This window comes from Chaetodon auriga, chromosome 15, assembly GCF_051107435.1.
Source record: "Chaetodon auriga isolate fChaAug3 chromosome 15, fChaAug3.hap1, whole genome shotgun sequence".
NCBI lineage: Eukaryota > Metazoa > Chordata > Actinopteri > Chaetodontiformes > Chaetodontidae > Chaetodon > Chaetodon auriga.
In genome coordinates this window covers 13,008,814-13,020,692 of record NC_135088.1, presented here as the reverse complement: position 1 = coordinate 13,020,692, position 11,879 = coordinate 13,008,814, and the positions used below count along the sequence as shown (strand labels likewise).

The 11,879-nt window shown below is 42.4% G+C and overlaps 3 protein-coding genes across 5 annotated transcripts; all 3 read right to left on the bottom strand.

The window, feature by feature from the left end:
* Positions 1-530: 530 nt before the first annotated feature.
* On the bottom strand, positions 531-3,623 carry LOC143333104 (major histocompatibility complex class I-related protein 1-like). Its single transcript, XM_076751039.1, has 6 exons — positions 3,572-3,623; positions 2,292-2,558; positions 1,492-1,770; positions 1,101-1,420; positions 884-977; positions 531-586 (listed from the first exon to the last, which is right to left on the bottom strand). Exons 1-6 carry the CDS (start codon positions 3,618-3,620, stop codon positions 531-533), a joined length of 1,065 nt encoding a protein of 354 aa, XP_076607154.1. The 5' UTR covers positions 3,621-3,623.
* A 1,536-nt stretch (positions 3,624-5,159) lies between these two features.
* On the bottom strand, positions 5,160-7,001 carry dynll2b (dynein, light chain, LC8-type 2b). 2 transcript variants are annotated; one of them, XM_076750539.1, is made up of 3 exons: positions 6,898-7,001; positions 6,077-6,225; positions 5,160-5,994 (listed from the first exon to the last, which is right to left on the bottom strand). In XM_076750539.1, exons 2-3 carry the CDS (start codon positions 6,206-6,208, stop codon positions 5,857-5,859), a joined length of 270 nt encoding a protein of 89 aa, XP_076606654.1. In that variant the 5' UTR covers positions 6,209-6,225; positions 6,898-7,001; the 3' UTR covers positions 5,160-5,856. The 2 variants fall into 2 exon arrangements, with proteins under 2 accessions (XP_076606654.1, XP_076606655.1); XM_076750540.1 differs by having other exon boundaries at positions 6,077-6,222; positions 6,898-6,996.
* Positions 7,002-7,924: 923 nt separating this feature from the next.
* On the bottom strand, positions 7,925-11,852 carry LOC143332764 (serine/arginine-rich splicing factor 1B). Of its 2 annotated transcripts, XR_013078241.1 has the most exons (5): positions 11,082-11,852; positions 10,336-10,517; positions 10,081-10,253; positions 8,938-9,738; positions 7,925-8,452 (listed from the first exon to the last, which is right to left on the bottom strand). XR_013078241.1 is itself a non-coding variant. In XM_076750538.1 (4 exons), exons 1-4 carry the CDS (start codon positions 11,273-11,275, stop codon positions 9,556-9,558), a joined length of 732 nt encoding a protein of 243 aa, XP_076606653.1. In that variant the 5' UTR covers positions 11,276-11,852; the 3' UTR covers positions 7,925-9,555. The 2 variants fall into 2 exon arrangements, 1 of the variants encoding a protein (XP_076606653.1); XM_076750538.1 differs by having other exon boundaries at positions 7,925-9,738.
* Positions 11,853-11,879: the final 27 nt, after the last annotated feature.

The window sequence follows — 11,879 nt, the reverse complement described above, 5'->3', positions numbered from 1 at the left end:
TGGGACATGTTCAAATCTGAAACCATTTAAAAGCAAACTTTTAAAAATAAACCTCTTTGAATGAAACTTCTTCAAAAGGTTTTCCTCAAACTATGAACCACGTGAACTCATCATCACCATTAAAGACATGAATCCCTTGAATCCAAGTTTGAGAAATGTGACCAAAAAATTTGACCAGTGAAAAGTCCATAAATTAAGAATTCAAAGCAGATTATGAACTGGAAGCTCATGGAAGATGATCTGTGCAGTGTGAAAAGACAAGTAAGATGTTTGTGTTTGATCAAGTCTTGGCCAATGTCTTCTGACACAGAATATGAGGTTAAAATAAAAGCCAAGTGAAGTGAACACATCAAAAACAGATGCAGTAACTTTAGAGTTAGACAATACAGATTACATGGCTGAATGGCATGAATTCGACAGCTGATGAGCCAACGTGCATTTTGTGTTTCTGTCAGTATATTGTAAGTAGTTTCAGGAGGAGCAACGAAGGAGGGAGCATCTGTGCAGCCGACATGACAAACTCACTGGGGTCAGTTTAGAGCTGCATCTTTGACTGAAGATGTGTCCGAGGATGAAGAGTCTGAAGCTACACAAGAAAAGCAAAGTGTCAGTAGCTGAATTAAAAACTATTAAGTATTTCTTTTATAGAAAGAGAGACAGGAGGACAGATGAAGTGACAAAATACTTACAGTTTGCAGGCCTGAATCCTGAAATGCAGACGAGGGATCAAAGTATGAAAAAAATGCAGGTTAAACAATGAAAACTCCTTTGTCTTCAATAGAAATACCCTGTTAATTTCACTGATTTTAGCTTTTATTTCGAAAAATAAAACGGTAGCTCTTAGCTGCTAAAATGGCTTCATGATCAGTAGAAACATCTTTACCGTTCTTGTTCCTTTTCGAGATGAACAGTCCTGTGATGAAGAGAGCCAGGAGGAGGAGTCCTACGACAACGCCAACAACAGACCCGGCAGGAAGCTCTGAGGGAGAAACTGGAATCAAAGCAGAATATTCACACTTTGTCTCCACAACTGAATGGCCCTGATGTTATTGTAAAGCCACTTTGTCATTCAAGTATATGGAGGACAACCTGTGTAAAACCAGTATCCCAGTCTTACCCCAGTTGGTCCTGATCACTGCTTTGTCCAGCCTGGTGACAATGTCGTCCTTGACACCAGAGAGGTGAAACACACAGTCGTACCTCCCCCAGTATTCAGGTGTGACTGATGGAAGGTTCAGGTCAGCAGTCATCTGAAAGGTCCCGTCGTGGTTGGGGAGGATCTCTCCATGGTCCACGTCCTCATGAAGCTCCTGTCCGTCTTTCCTCCAGAACATCAGGGCGCTGTCAGGGTAGAAACCTGTGGCATGACAGCTGACTGGGGAGGAGGGAGTGTTCTGGAGGAGAGACACAGAGGGGCGCTCTGCAGAGACAGAGGAAGAAGTTAGAGAAAGACGTGCATGCACGTAACCTCACCAGGTCATGGGCTTCTACCTGTTCTCTGAGGTAAGCTCTTCAAATATTTCACATATTTTCTCAGCCTGTCAGGGCAGCGCTGGGTGTTGAACATCTTATTCACTTCAATGTAAATTATGTCTCTGTCCCACTTGTGTTTGGTGATGACAGCCTGTGGTTTGGCAGCAACCCACGTCCACGTCTTTGGGTCCAGAGCTAAGAAGTCTTCTCCATCATAACCAAACTGATTAAAACCATTAACCTCCCCAGTCTCGTCATCCCACTCACAGCCGTGCATCCTTTGGAAAATGTGAACACCTGAGAGAGAGAGAGCCAGAGACAGAGTGAAATTCCAAGTTCCAAGTGGGCATTTTAACATCTAGCTTCATGGTTCCCAGTGTTCCCAGTTAGCATGATACATACTAAGTCCGCCAATCAAATTGTGGGTTAATTTGCAAGTGTTTTGTTAATCAATGAACAAAAATCTAAAAGTACCAAACTATAGGGGTTTTTTTTGTTTTGTTTTGTTTTTTAAGTTTTGGTTTCTTCAGTCTCATGTGAAAGGAAACTGAATTTTGCTTTTGGACTGTTGTTCAAATAAAAAAGCAACTTGAAGACATCAGCTTGGTCCTTATTAACCTGAATATTTGTTATTTTACCCTTTTCCTCTACATTTTACAGACCAAATGCTCAGAAATTCCTCGAGAAACGAATCATCAGATGAATCAAAAATACAAACAATCACAATTGCAGGAACAAACGCTTGTGTCTTGTCTTGATATCAGAAGCTATAACTTTTGACTGCTTGACAGCAAACCAACATTTTTACAGCAGCGTACCTCCAGTTTGGTTCAGCTGTTGCTTCAAAATGTCGATGTTGGCCCTGTAGAGGTGTTGGTAGCGTACACACTCCTGTGCATACCACTCCAAGAGTCGAGGGTCATCCTCTACTAATTTTCTTGCCCACTCCTGTTTGGGCTTTGGCCTCTTCCTGCTGCTGTCACAGAAACCTCCCTGAATGCCATCAACCATAGAAAAAGCCACAAACTCTGGGAAGTCTGGGAGTCCAGAGGATGCAGTGAGGAAATACTTCAGGTCGTGCTTCACTGCAGGACAAGCAGTTTTTTGAATTACAATTTCTTAAACCTGCATTCATTAGTATGTTGTACCAGTTCAAATGACTCCATGTAATGTAACGTTAAAAGGGCTGCAAAGGTGATGCTGAAGACATTAAGAATTATTCCCCATCTCTGCATATTTAGAAAGCTTTTAAGCCTCTCAGTCCCACTGCCATATGGTCAAAAAATCAAATTAAGCCTGCTCTACTCTGTTATTCAATTTTGTTCATATTTTGATTGAATCCCTGTTGGCCTTGTTAATTCTAATGCTCATTATTCATCAAAAAAAAAAAAAAAAAAAAAATAGCTTCTTCCTCTAATTTGTTATCTGATTAGGAAATTTCACTGAGTCTTGCAAAAGAAATACAGGAAAAGATTTTTTTTAATCAAATTTTGGATTCAATTAAAAACAATGAAAAGCATCAAATCAAATTGATCTGTACTGTTATCAGAAGAGCAGGAAGATGCATCATCAGTGCACGATGCCATGCAGCAACCTGAGCTTGTCTGAACGAATTAGGATTACATTTAAGTAAAACTTAATGACGTGTATTTAGAAGAATACTTTTTAAAGTATATGTCAAACATACAGCACAAAGAGTAACTTAAATTATATTTCTAATACACTAAAGTATATGACCTTGTGACCTGGGTAACTTCAGTGAAAGTACTAAAGTATGAGCAGGAAAAAATGTCAAAAGTAAAAGTACTCAGTACTCTTTGCAGAGTAGAAAGTTTGCCTCTGAAATGTAGTAGAGTAGAAGTTTAAAGCAATATAACATGGAAACACACCACTAAAGCACAGGTACCTCAAAATTCTACTTGTGTGGAGTATTTGATTAAATATACTAGTACTTATATTCTACCACTGGTGACTGAGACAGAAAATCAAGAAAAGAGGATCAGCCTTCATGGATCATGAATGAAGTCAGTTCTCCAGGTGTTAAGTTCATCTTACGGCCACTGAAGGTCCAAAGAAAACACTTCAGGTGTGAACTTACCTGCACCTGCAACATGACAGAGGAGCAGCAACAAAGTCAAGCCCTTCATTTTGTTTCTCATGATGAGATTTGAAGATGATTGAAAGTTTTGCGTCGCATGGCCCAAAAATAAACCTGATAATCTTGTTGGTTGGCGTTACTGTTGACAGAGCTGCAAGAGAGAACTGAAAATGAAAATAAAGTCAGAGCTTCAGTATCTGACTCCTTCAAAGACATGTGCCACAGGGACGACAGCAGAGAGGAAACATCTACTGAAGGAAAAAAAAGCATTGATCAGAGAGCAGAGGCGCTGAATGATCACATTAAACAAGGAGAAGAAAAGGTTTTCTTTAAAACTGAAAAGAAACTGTGTTAATGTCTGATTTATTTAAATCTGATCTGCCATCAGTGGAATAAACTCACAGAGGCCTGCATGTCTGTTTCAGTGGACTTCACACTGGACCAAGATCCAGTTTCAGGCTAAACACAGGCAGATGAGAGATGACAGTATTAAAAGTGAAATCGGACTTTGTGACAGTGAGGACATGAAGAAAACACGCCGTAATGTCACAGGTTTGTGCTGTGAGTCTAAAGGCAGGAGAGCAGCTCTAACCTCCAGCAGTGCATCCTTGCTAAGATAAGGTTGACCACTGAAAGAGCAAATTTTGTTGGTGAACACTGGGTTTTCTCCCCTCAGTCATATTCAGCACTGCACCGTTAGTTCAACACTAGTTGTGGATACAGTGTTATTATTGCCTCTAAGATAAATTTGATTTGATTGCTCTTGTATGGTTTTTATTTAATTTATTCTTGTTCATTTCATACAATATAATTATTTGTTTTTATGTACTTATTTCTGTCCTTGTGCAGCTGGAACACCCAGAATTCCCCTCTGAGGGTTCAATAAAGGATTGTTTTATTTATTTTATATTCCCTTTAACTTTTGGTTTATGTCAGCTTTTTCTCTCTTGTAAAATTGGCACAGCATTACAGTGTACATTCTCGACAATATTTATTTTGTATAGAAAGTACATAACTTTCCATTGTTGATTTCATTTTGTATCTTTTTTATTGTCCATTTTGTTCTACTTGTTCTGTTTTTCCTTCCTGCAGGTGAATTTCCCTGTTGTGTCATAACTCCAAGACATCAGATAAAAGAATTAGATCCTATTCCTCTGCTACAGTTTACGGGCAGCTTGGAAACTTTGGAACCCCCCCCCCCCCCCAAATTTCAGCTTTTTAAGAGTTACTGCTCCCCACTTTTGTGCTACAGTATAGTTTTAAGTAGCATATAAATACTCACGTACTGTCAAATTATACTGCTGTATCAGTATTATACCTCCCTCTGCTGGATGTTTCCAGACCATGTTTCCCCTCATGCTGGTCACAATTCCACAATTAACTTCAAAAGCGTTCCACTAGTGTGAAATATTTAAGCCTCCGTTTTCTCAGCTTTTACTTTACACTGGTAGAAAATCTGACTTGTGTGCAGCCTTAAAGAACCAACATGCGTATCATGTTTCATAATATTATCACGAGAACAGACGGGAAATAATATACTGCTGAGGCCAACGACGTGCAAGTGAAGCAGCCACACATACACAGTAGGCACATTTTGAACCAGTTTACTGTCTGAAAAGTTGTTTTGTGCTGAGCATGTTGAAAATGTCACAATACCAAACTACACACTAAATTACATTGCAGAGATTATACAACAGTAACACTGGAAATATTCACAACTGAAGTGCAAACAGGAATGTTCAAGCATGTACAAAAACTTTAACTCTCAGCAGGTAATGCTCTTTATTAAGTGTCAGCAACAGTCTTGGTATTTTTTTTATTTTATTCAATCTCAGTCAACATTGAAAATTAAAGGCATTTCAACAAAAACTTGGCTGTTGCTCATTTTAATCCCATGAAAAATAAGTTATTATACAACATGCTCATATGAAACAATGTACAAGGTCGGCGCATCAACGCACAGCAAAAACAATATCCAGAAATTATGAGCCTTGGTGAGTCTGTCAGATGTGCAAATGCGGACTGAGAGCTGGCATGAGGGGTGGGGTGGGGTGGGGGTGTAGTTTTTACACTGGCATTCTATGCATGGCACATCACCAATCCAGGCATGACTAAAGCGCCATCCACCGATGGTGGTAGTGTCGTAGGTGGCAAACAAACAGGCTGAAGCGAGCAGGAAACCAGGAGGAAAGCATGTCTGCAGAAAGGTGGCAGTAAATGTACAGCGTGGCACGACGTGTTAAGGGCTGAATCAAAAAGGAGCTTCAGGAGGGCGTGTTCGGACCTCAGCCTGACTTGAAGAGCAGAATGGCCACTTGGCCCAGGTAGAAGTAGATGAAATGCTTCGTCTCGTGCGTCACGTAGCTGCCAAAGTTCCTGCCAACTATGCAATGCCATGTGGGGTTGTACTTCTTGTCAAACTCCTGCGGGGGACACAACGATTAGCACATCGCACAGAAAAAGACCACGAACAGCAGGTTTCGATCAGTGATTGATCTAACGTACCTTTTTGACATAGGCGGCGATGTCCTTCTCTATGTTGTACTTTTCCATAGCCTGCATGGCACAGTCCACAGCGTCCTGCTGCATTTCATCAGACATGTCTGCATTCTTTATCACTGCCTTCCTGTCAGACATGTTGGCGTTTGTGACTGCTGGAGACAGAAGAAAAGTCAAGAGACAATTTCCACATCTCACCAGTTCAGCTGGGCCCTGGGTGAGCTCATCGGACCCTTTCCATGACAGCAACACTGCTGCCGCCATGTGCTTAGAGAAACAGTTAAGACTTTACTTATTTGTTGTCTGAATTGATGCTTTACATGATTTGCAAATGAGAGCTAAATGACGTGAGCACCGTGTCCAATCCAGCTGAGAGGTCAGGGGGTTTCATGAAGTCACCTGATCTGGATCATACTGAGTGCAGTTATACAGACATCTCAGCAATGTGGGTTTGTGAGACACAGACAATAAGTCTGCAGGTATCACAGTATAAGAAGGTGCTGACATGATTTGCATAAGCAGCCTTAATGCAAGAGATGCACCGGCGCTGTGCAGCTCAGAACTTTGCTTTACTGCTGCTCGTGAGGGAACACTTGACCATCTTCTGCACATCATTCAACTCCAGCTGACAGGTTTGCAAACAACAAAGCAAGAGAATGTGGAAGGAGCATTCATACAGCCTCGGGATACACAGGAAATACAAGGAGCTCAGGCGAGATTAGCTTGCAGGCACACAGCAGCCTCGGTGTCCCCGCTCACCTGCGGACAGGTTGTATCAGCAGCAACACTAACGATGAAGCACCATCAGAAACGTAATGAAGTCTTACCGTCTGCCAGAGAAGTTATAATGTTCAGACGCGTTGGTTACGTGCAGCTGCACAGTTTTTCCTTCATTTATGGATGGAAAGCGTGCGTCTCTGCCCCGCCCTCCAAACCACAGCCGCCATCTGATTGGCTGAAGTGAATCCTCCACCCTAGTGACTGCCTTTTTCATTTGCGGACAATTTCCTGCATCTTATTTCCACCCAGAATGCACCGTTTCCAGCACTCCATCCCCTCAAATGGGAGGGGGGTGATCGATCCAGGTGATCGGGTCGATCGATGGTTATCGATCGGCACAACTTAAGAGAGCTTGCAACGCATTACGATTTGATCCAATCAGGGGAGGGGGGGTTGAAGATGCATTGTTAAACTTATTGATCCCACCAGTAAAAATCCTTCAGATGGATTTTCAAGGCAAAGTTTCCACTTTCTGTTGTGCAGCATGATGACGTCATGGACATCCATTCCTTACCTTCCTGTGGGTGTCATACGTGGGGGGCAACCAGGTGAGGCTGGTGTGTGTTCGACTTTAAGAGGCTGAACGTTTCTGTGTGCTCACCCGAAATCTCACATTTCTGTACAAGCAGGGTTTAATGACATCACAAAGAGCAAAGCAATCATAGTCCAATATGTGAAAACCTGTTTATTTTACTTTCCAGTGAGACAACTAATAGACTCTGGACCTTTCAGTGAGGACACTCGGGTGGGGGATTAATAGTGCTTGTCCAGGCTGCACACATCAAAATGATTTTACTGTTGGGATCTTCTTCTACAGGCAACACAGAGCCACTGATGGTCTTTATCTGGGGCCAAATGAGAACTGCATTTATTTGGGCAACACTGCATTGCCTTGGTATGACTTGAACTCACCAAGGCCCTAATATGGTACAAGAAAAGTCTAGTTAATCAATGTAAGTCTGAAGCTGTTTGCACTTCTCAGCTTGTCTGTGATATTATATTCTCTTCATCTCACTGGAATCTTTTCTGCAACAGAACAGGTATTAAAAAAAGACAAACACGATAACGCCAAAGTATAGATTGAACTTTTATTGGAGAGAACATAGCTGCAAGAGTCTGGAGATTAAATTTAGCAAAGTCAAAACTTCTGCAGCAAAAGACTCACCTAAGAAAAAAAGCACGGGTTAAGATCACACTCCCAGTCCTCCCTCTTCCCTCCCCCCTCCACTGTTGCCCACTATTTACCACTCTCCTCTCGTGCGTGGATCCATCCTGCACCTCCCAGCCCTCCTCCTGGTTTTGATCCGAGCTTTGCTCTTCTTTATGAAAAAAAAAATCTAAAAAGCAATCACTCAGCTGGATGCCATCAGTGACTGTGTCTGTGAGGTCTTTTGACTGGTTTGAAGGCCAATTTGCTTTAAATATTTCACTACAATATTTCCAGTTGGATGGGGTTATGTGGACAGGGCCGGGGGGTCGGGATCCTCTCCCGGTAAAATGCTCCTGCTCCATGTATCCATCCCGAAGCCTAATCCTAATCCTGATCTGATCCTGAATCCTGATCCGGCTCCGGAATGGGGAGACAATGAGCCCAGTCCAGACCTTCAGAATACCAGCAGAACCAAAGAGAAGGAGGCAAGTTAGAATCACACCTTCAGAAAATACTTCATGAATACAACTAGCAGTTACTCTGGATACTAAGAGATGAAGCAGAAACACCAATGGGCACTGGATCTCCAAACAGAAGGTAGTGCAGAGGATGAAGACTATATACTGTTAACTGATACAGGCCAACCAAACGGAGCATTTTATTATGCCTTAGAAAAAACTGCAGGCCAAGTGTGAAGAACCACTGGGCTTTGAGGGCTTACTGACAGAAGTCACCTCGCTGGTACTTACAATATAATGGGAGCATGCACAAGTACAGCAGCTATAGCAAAATAAAACAAAACCTGTCATACAACCACAAACATCTGGTAACACTACTCAGCTATTTTCAGGTGTATACTCAGACTGGGGAAAAAAAAAAAGACTAAAGCCTTATTTTATGCAAATTTCAGAGTTGTGAGAGGCCTCAGCCATCATACCATTGGTGCCACATTTGACTCCTCCTCCTCCTGTTTATCTTAATATGAACTGTGTTTCCTTTTCCTGTGTTTCCATCCTATCCTGCTCCTCTGAACTCTACAGAGAGACACACGAGAGGGTCAAAGTACAATAGTAAATACAGGACTGAGAAAAAATTTATAATCATGCCACCCCCCAAAATAACAACTACAGAAGAAAGAATACAATGATGAATTCCTCTAAAAGGTAGCATTTCCTTCAATATAACCTGGAATCAGAGGAGGAAAAGTACACAATAGGGGGAGACGAGGTTAGCAAAAAAAGGGATGTTGATCATTTTGGGGTGAAACAAAAACACTGAAGAAAGAGAAAGGGACAACAGAAATATAAGAGAGAGGGCAAAGTCCACAGACCAGGGTGTTCCAGCCAATCGTGTCTGGTCAAACAAGAGTCTGTCGAAATGTAAAGTAAAATCAAAACAGAAAACTGGAGAAAGAGGAAAACAGAACAAGAGAAACAGCAAACAATTAACACAGCAAATGGTCCATGGAGACGATACAGGATGAAGTTTGTCTTCCCCACTCCACAGATCCATGTTGAGTTGAGTTGGCTGGTGGTTTAATGGAGGTCAGGTGTGTCTAAGTGCGAGAGCGCGAGCGGGAACGCCGCGGTGAGTAACGTGGAGACCCTCTGCTGCGATGTGGGGAGTAGCTGCGCGACCCGCTGTTGCTCCGGCTTCGACTGCGGCTACCAGAGCGGGAGCGACCATAGCTGGGGCTGCGAGGACCGTCCGTCTTCACGCGAATGTAGGCCGTCTCTCCCTAAACACACACAAAGAAATTAGGAGGAAAGGGAAACAAACTGCTTGCCCACAGTGATTGTGGTTACAAACAGCGTGAAAAATGTTTCAGCTCTTACAAATTCGCTCCACATAAAGATGATACATGACCGACGAAATGAGCCCTCAGGTGTGACAGCTTGACAGTATAATGACAAACAGTCTTCCAACCTAAAATTTGACTCTTACTTACTCTCCAGTTGTTTTCATGCCCATTTTGTCCATCTGACCTGCTCCATTTTTCACTTCAGGACTTACCTTTAACAAAAAGCTTAAATTCCCAAATCTAGTCCCAGAGATATTCCTCCTTGCAGCCCTGACCTACCTCATGAGAGCGAAACTTAGTGTTATCCAGCTTGCGGACAGCGTAGGTCATGTCTTCTTTGCGTACAAAATCCACCACTCCGGTGCCATCACGGTACACATCAGCATAACATACATCACCTGCCTCCCGCATGTGATCCTTCAGGTCCTGCCAGCTTCCACTGGGGGGGAGACCTGAGAGAAGAAAGGAAGGTTATTAAAATCTCAGCATTTACTAACTTCAAGGTAACAAGACAATCTGCAAGGCTTTACTGACCTGAGACTATAACCCTGTACTCGGAGCGTCGTGAAGGGGGGCCATACCTTCCCCTTGGGGCTCCTAAAGCTCCACCACCACCTCCCCTACCACCTCCACGTCCACTTCGAGGGAACTCAACACGCAGACGGTAGCCATCGTAGTCGTAACCATCACGTCCATAAACGGCATCTTCTGCGTCCCTGCAGGGTGGCAGTGACACTCATTCACTTTCCCCTACATCCCCCAATTAATTGATCAGTCAGTTGAAGGAAGACCGCTTGATAATCGATTAATCGTTTCAGTCACTTATCAAGTAAAAATGTCACACAATTGCTGGTTCCAGCTTCTTAGCTTTAATTATTTTCTTTATCATCTAATATGGTCATTGAGGAGTCTTTTAGTTTTGGACTGTTGAAGTCATCTGAAGACTCACTTTGGGCTCTGGGAAATTGTGATGAGCATTTCTTCACTATTTTATTTATTTATTGGCATTCTATAGACAACAACGAAAATAAATGTTAGTTGCAGCTCTATTTAATGTTGCAAATTTCCAATCTGATCAATTGAAGTATTGCGTATATTGTTAGTAACATAAAAAAGACCGCACTTTGTTTAAGGTGCCCGTCAGCTGTTTACAGAGATGATTCAACGAGCAGCAGCATCTGAGTTTCCGGTCTTCCCTGAACTGTATTATCTGCTGAAAACATCTTTACTTTTAACTCTGAATGAAGGAGATAAGCCTGAAATGTGGCACTGCAGCTCACCTCGGGTCCTCGAATTCCACGAAGGCAAACGGTGGTCCTCCTCGTCGGTTTTTCAGGTCGATATCCCGAATGAGTCCGTATTTATAAAAGACATCCTCGACGTCTTTGGTCCGGATGTCAGGTGGGAGATTCCCCACGTATATCCGACAGTCGTTACTCCCCGCTGGCCCTCGAATGACACCTCCACCAGACATATCAGCACAAAACAAAGGTGTCAACTTGCTTGACAGTAACGTCACCGCTGCCGATAGAGCGCAACGAATCAGACAAACAATAGTTTGACCTTCAACAACTAACTATGTGGTTGTACTCGGTTAGCTAGCGAGCTAACAACACGGATATTTACAAGACTATTAACGGGGACTGACACCTCCCACTTTTCGACAGCCCCGTGGAACAGCTACGTCGACCAATAACAGAAAACGCAGACTGCAACGTCATCACGTTGCGCAAAGCGTAATACAGCAATAACGTCGCACTGCCGCCAAATACTTTCAGTTTGACCTCTACAATTTGGTAGATACGGTCACAAAAAAGAGAAAATTCAAGTTTATATATATTCGACTTACAAAATAAGAGATTAGAAAGTATGGCACATTGTTCTAGACTCAGCGAATCAATTTAAAGCATGCAAACAGCCAATGTTTAGTAGTAATAGGATTTTTTTTGTTTGTTTTAACAGTGACTCACTTATACTGGACTTTGTACTGGTAGAAAAGTTAAAAACAGCAAACTGAAGCTGTTATCAGCCCTCAACAAACAGTATATGGCTGGTATTGCATTCCAGCGATATATACA

What these genes read in the sequence shown, in the direction of transcription:
- LOC143332764 (XM_076750538.1), bottom strand. Translation starts at nt 11,275, where the DNA reads ATGTCTGGTGGAGGTGTCATTCGAGGGCCAGCGGGGAGTAACGACTGT. An exon ending in GTACAGGGTTATAGTCTCAG is followed by an intron (nt 10,254 to 10,335) that starts GTCAGTAAAGCC and finishes TTCTTCTCTCAG; the next exon opens with GTCTCCCCCCCAGTGGAAGC. An exon ending in CTAAGTTTCGCTCTCATGAG is followed by an intron (nt 9,739 to 10,080) that starts GTAGGTCAGGGC and finishes GTGTGTGTTTAG; the next exon opens with GGAGAGACGGCCTACATTCG.
- dynll2b (XM_076750539.1), bottom strand. Translation starts at nt 6,208, where the DNA reads ATGTCTGACAGGAAGGCAGTGATAAAGAATGCAGACATGTCTGATGAA. An exon ending in TCGCCGCCTATGTCAAAAAG is followed by an intron (nt 5,995 to 6,076) that starts GTACGTTAGATC and finishes TGTCCCCCGCAG; the next exon opens with GAGTTTGACAAGAAGTACAA.
- LOC143333104 (XM_076751039.1), bottom strand. Translation starts at nt 3,620, where the DNA reads ATGAAGGGCTTGACTTTGTTGCTGCTCCTCTGTCATGTTGCAGGTGCA. An exon ending in GAGCTTACCTCAGAGAACAG is followed by an intron (nt 1,421 to 1,491) that starts GTAGAAGCCCAT and finishes CTGTCTCTGCAG; the next exon opens with AGCGCCCCTCTGTGTCTCTC. An exon ending in GGGGTAAGACTGGGATACTG is followed by an intron (nt 978 to 1,100) that starts GTTTTACACAGG and finishes TCTCCCTCAGAG; the next exon opens with CTTCCTGCCGGGTCTGTTGT.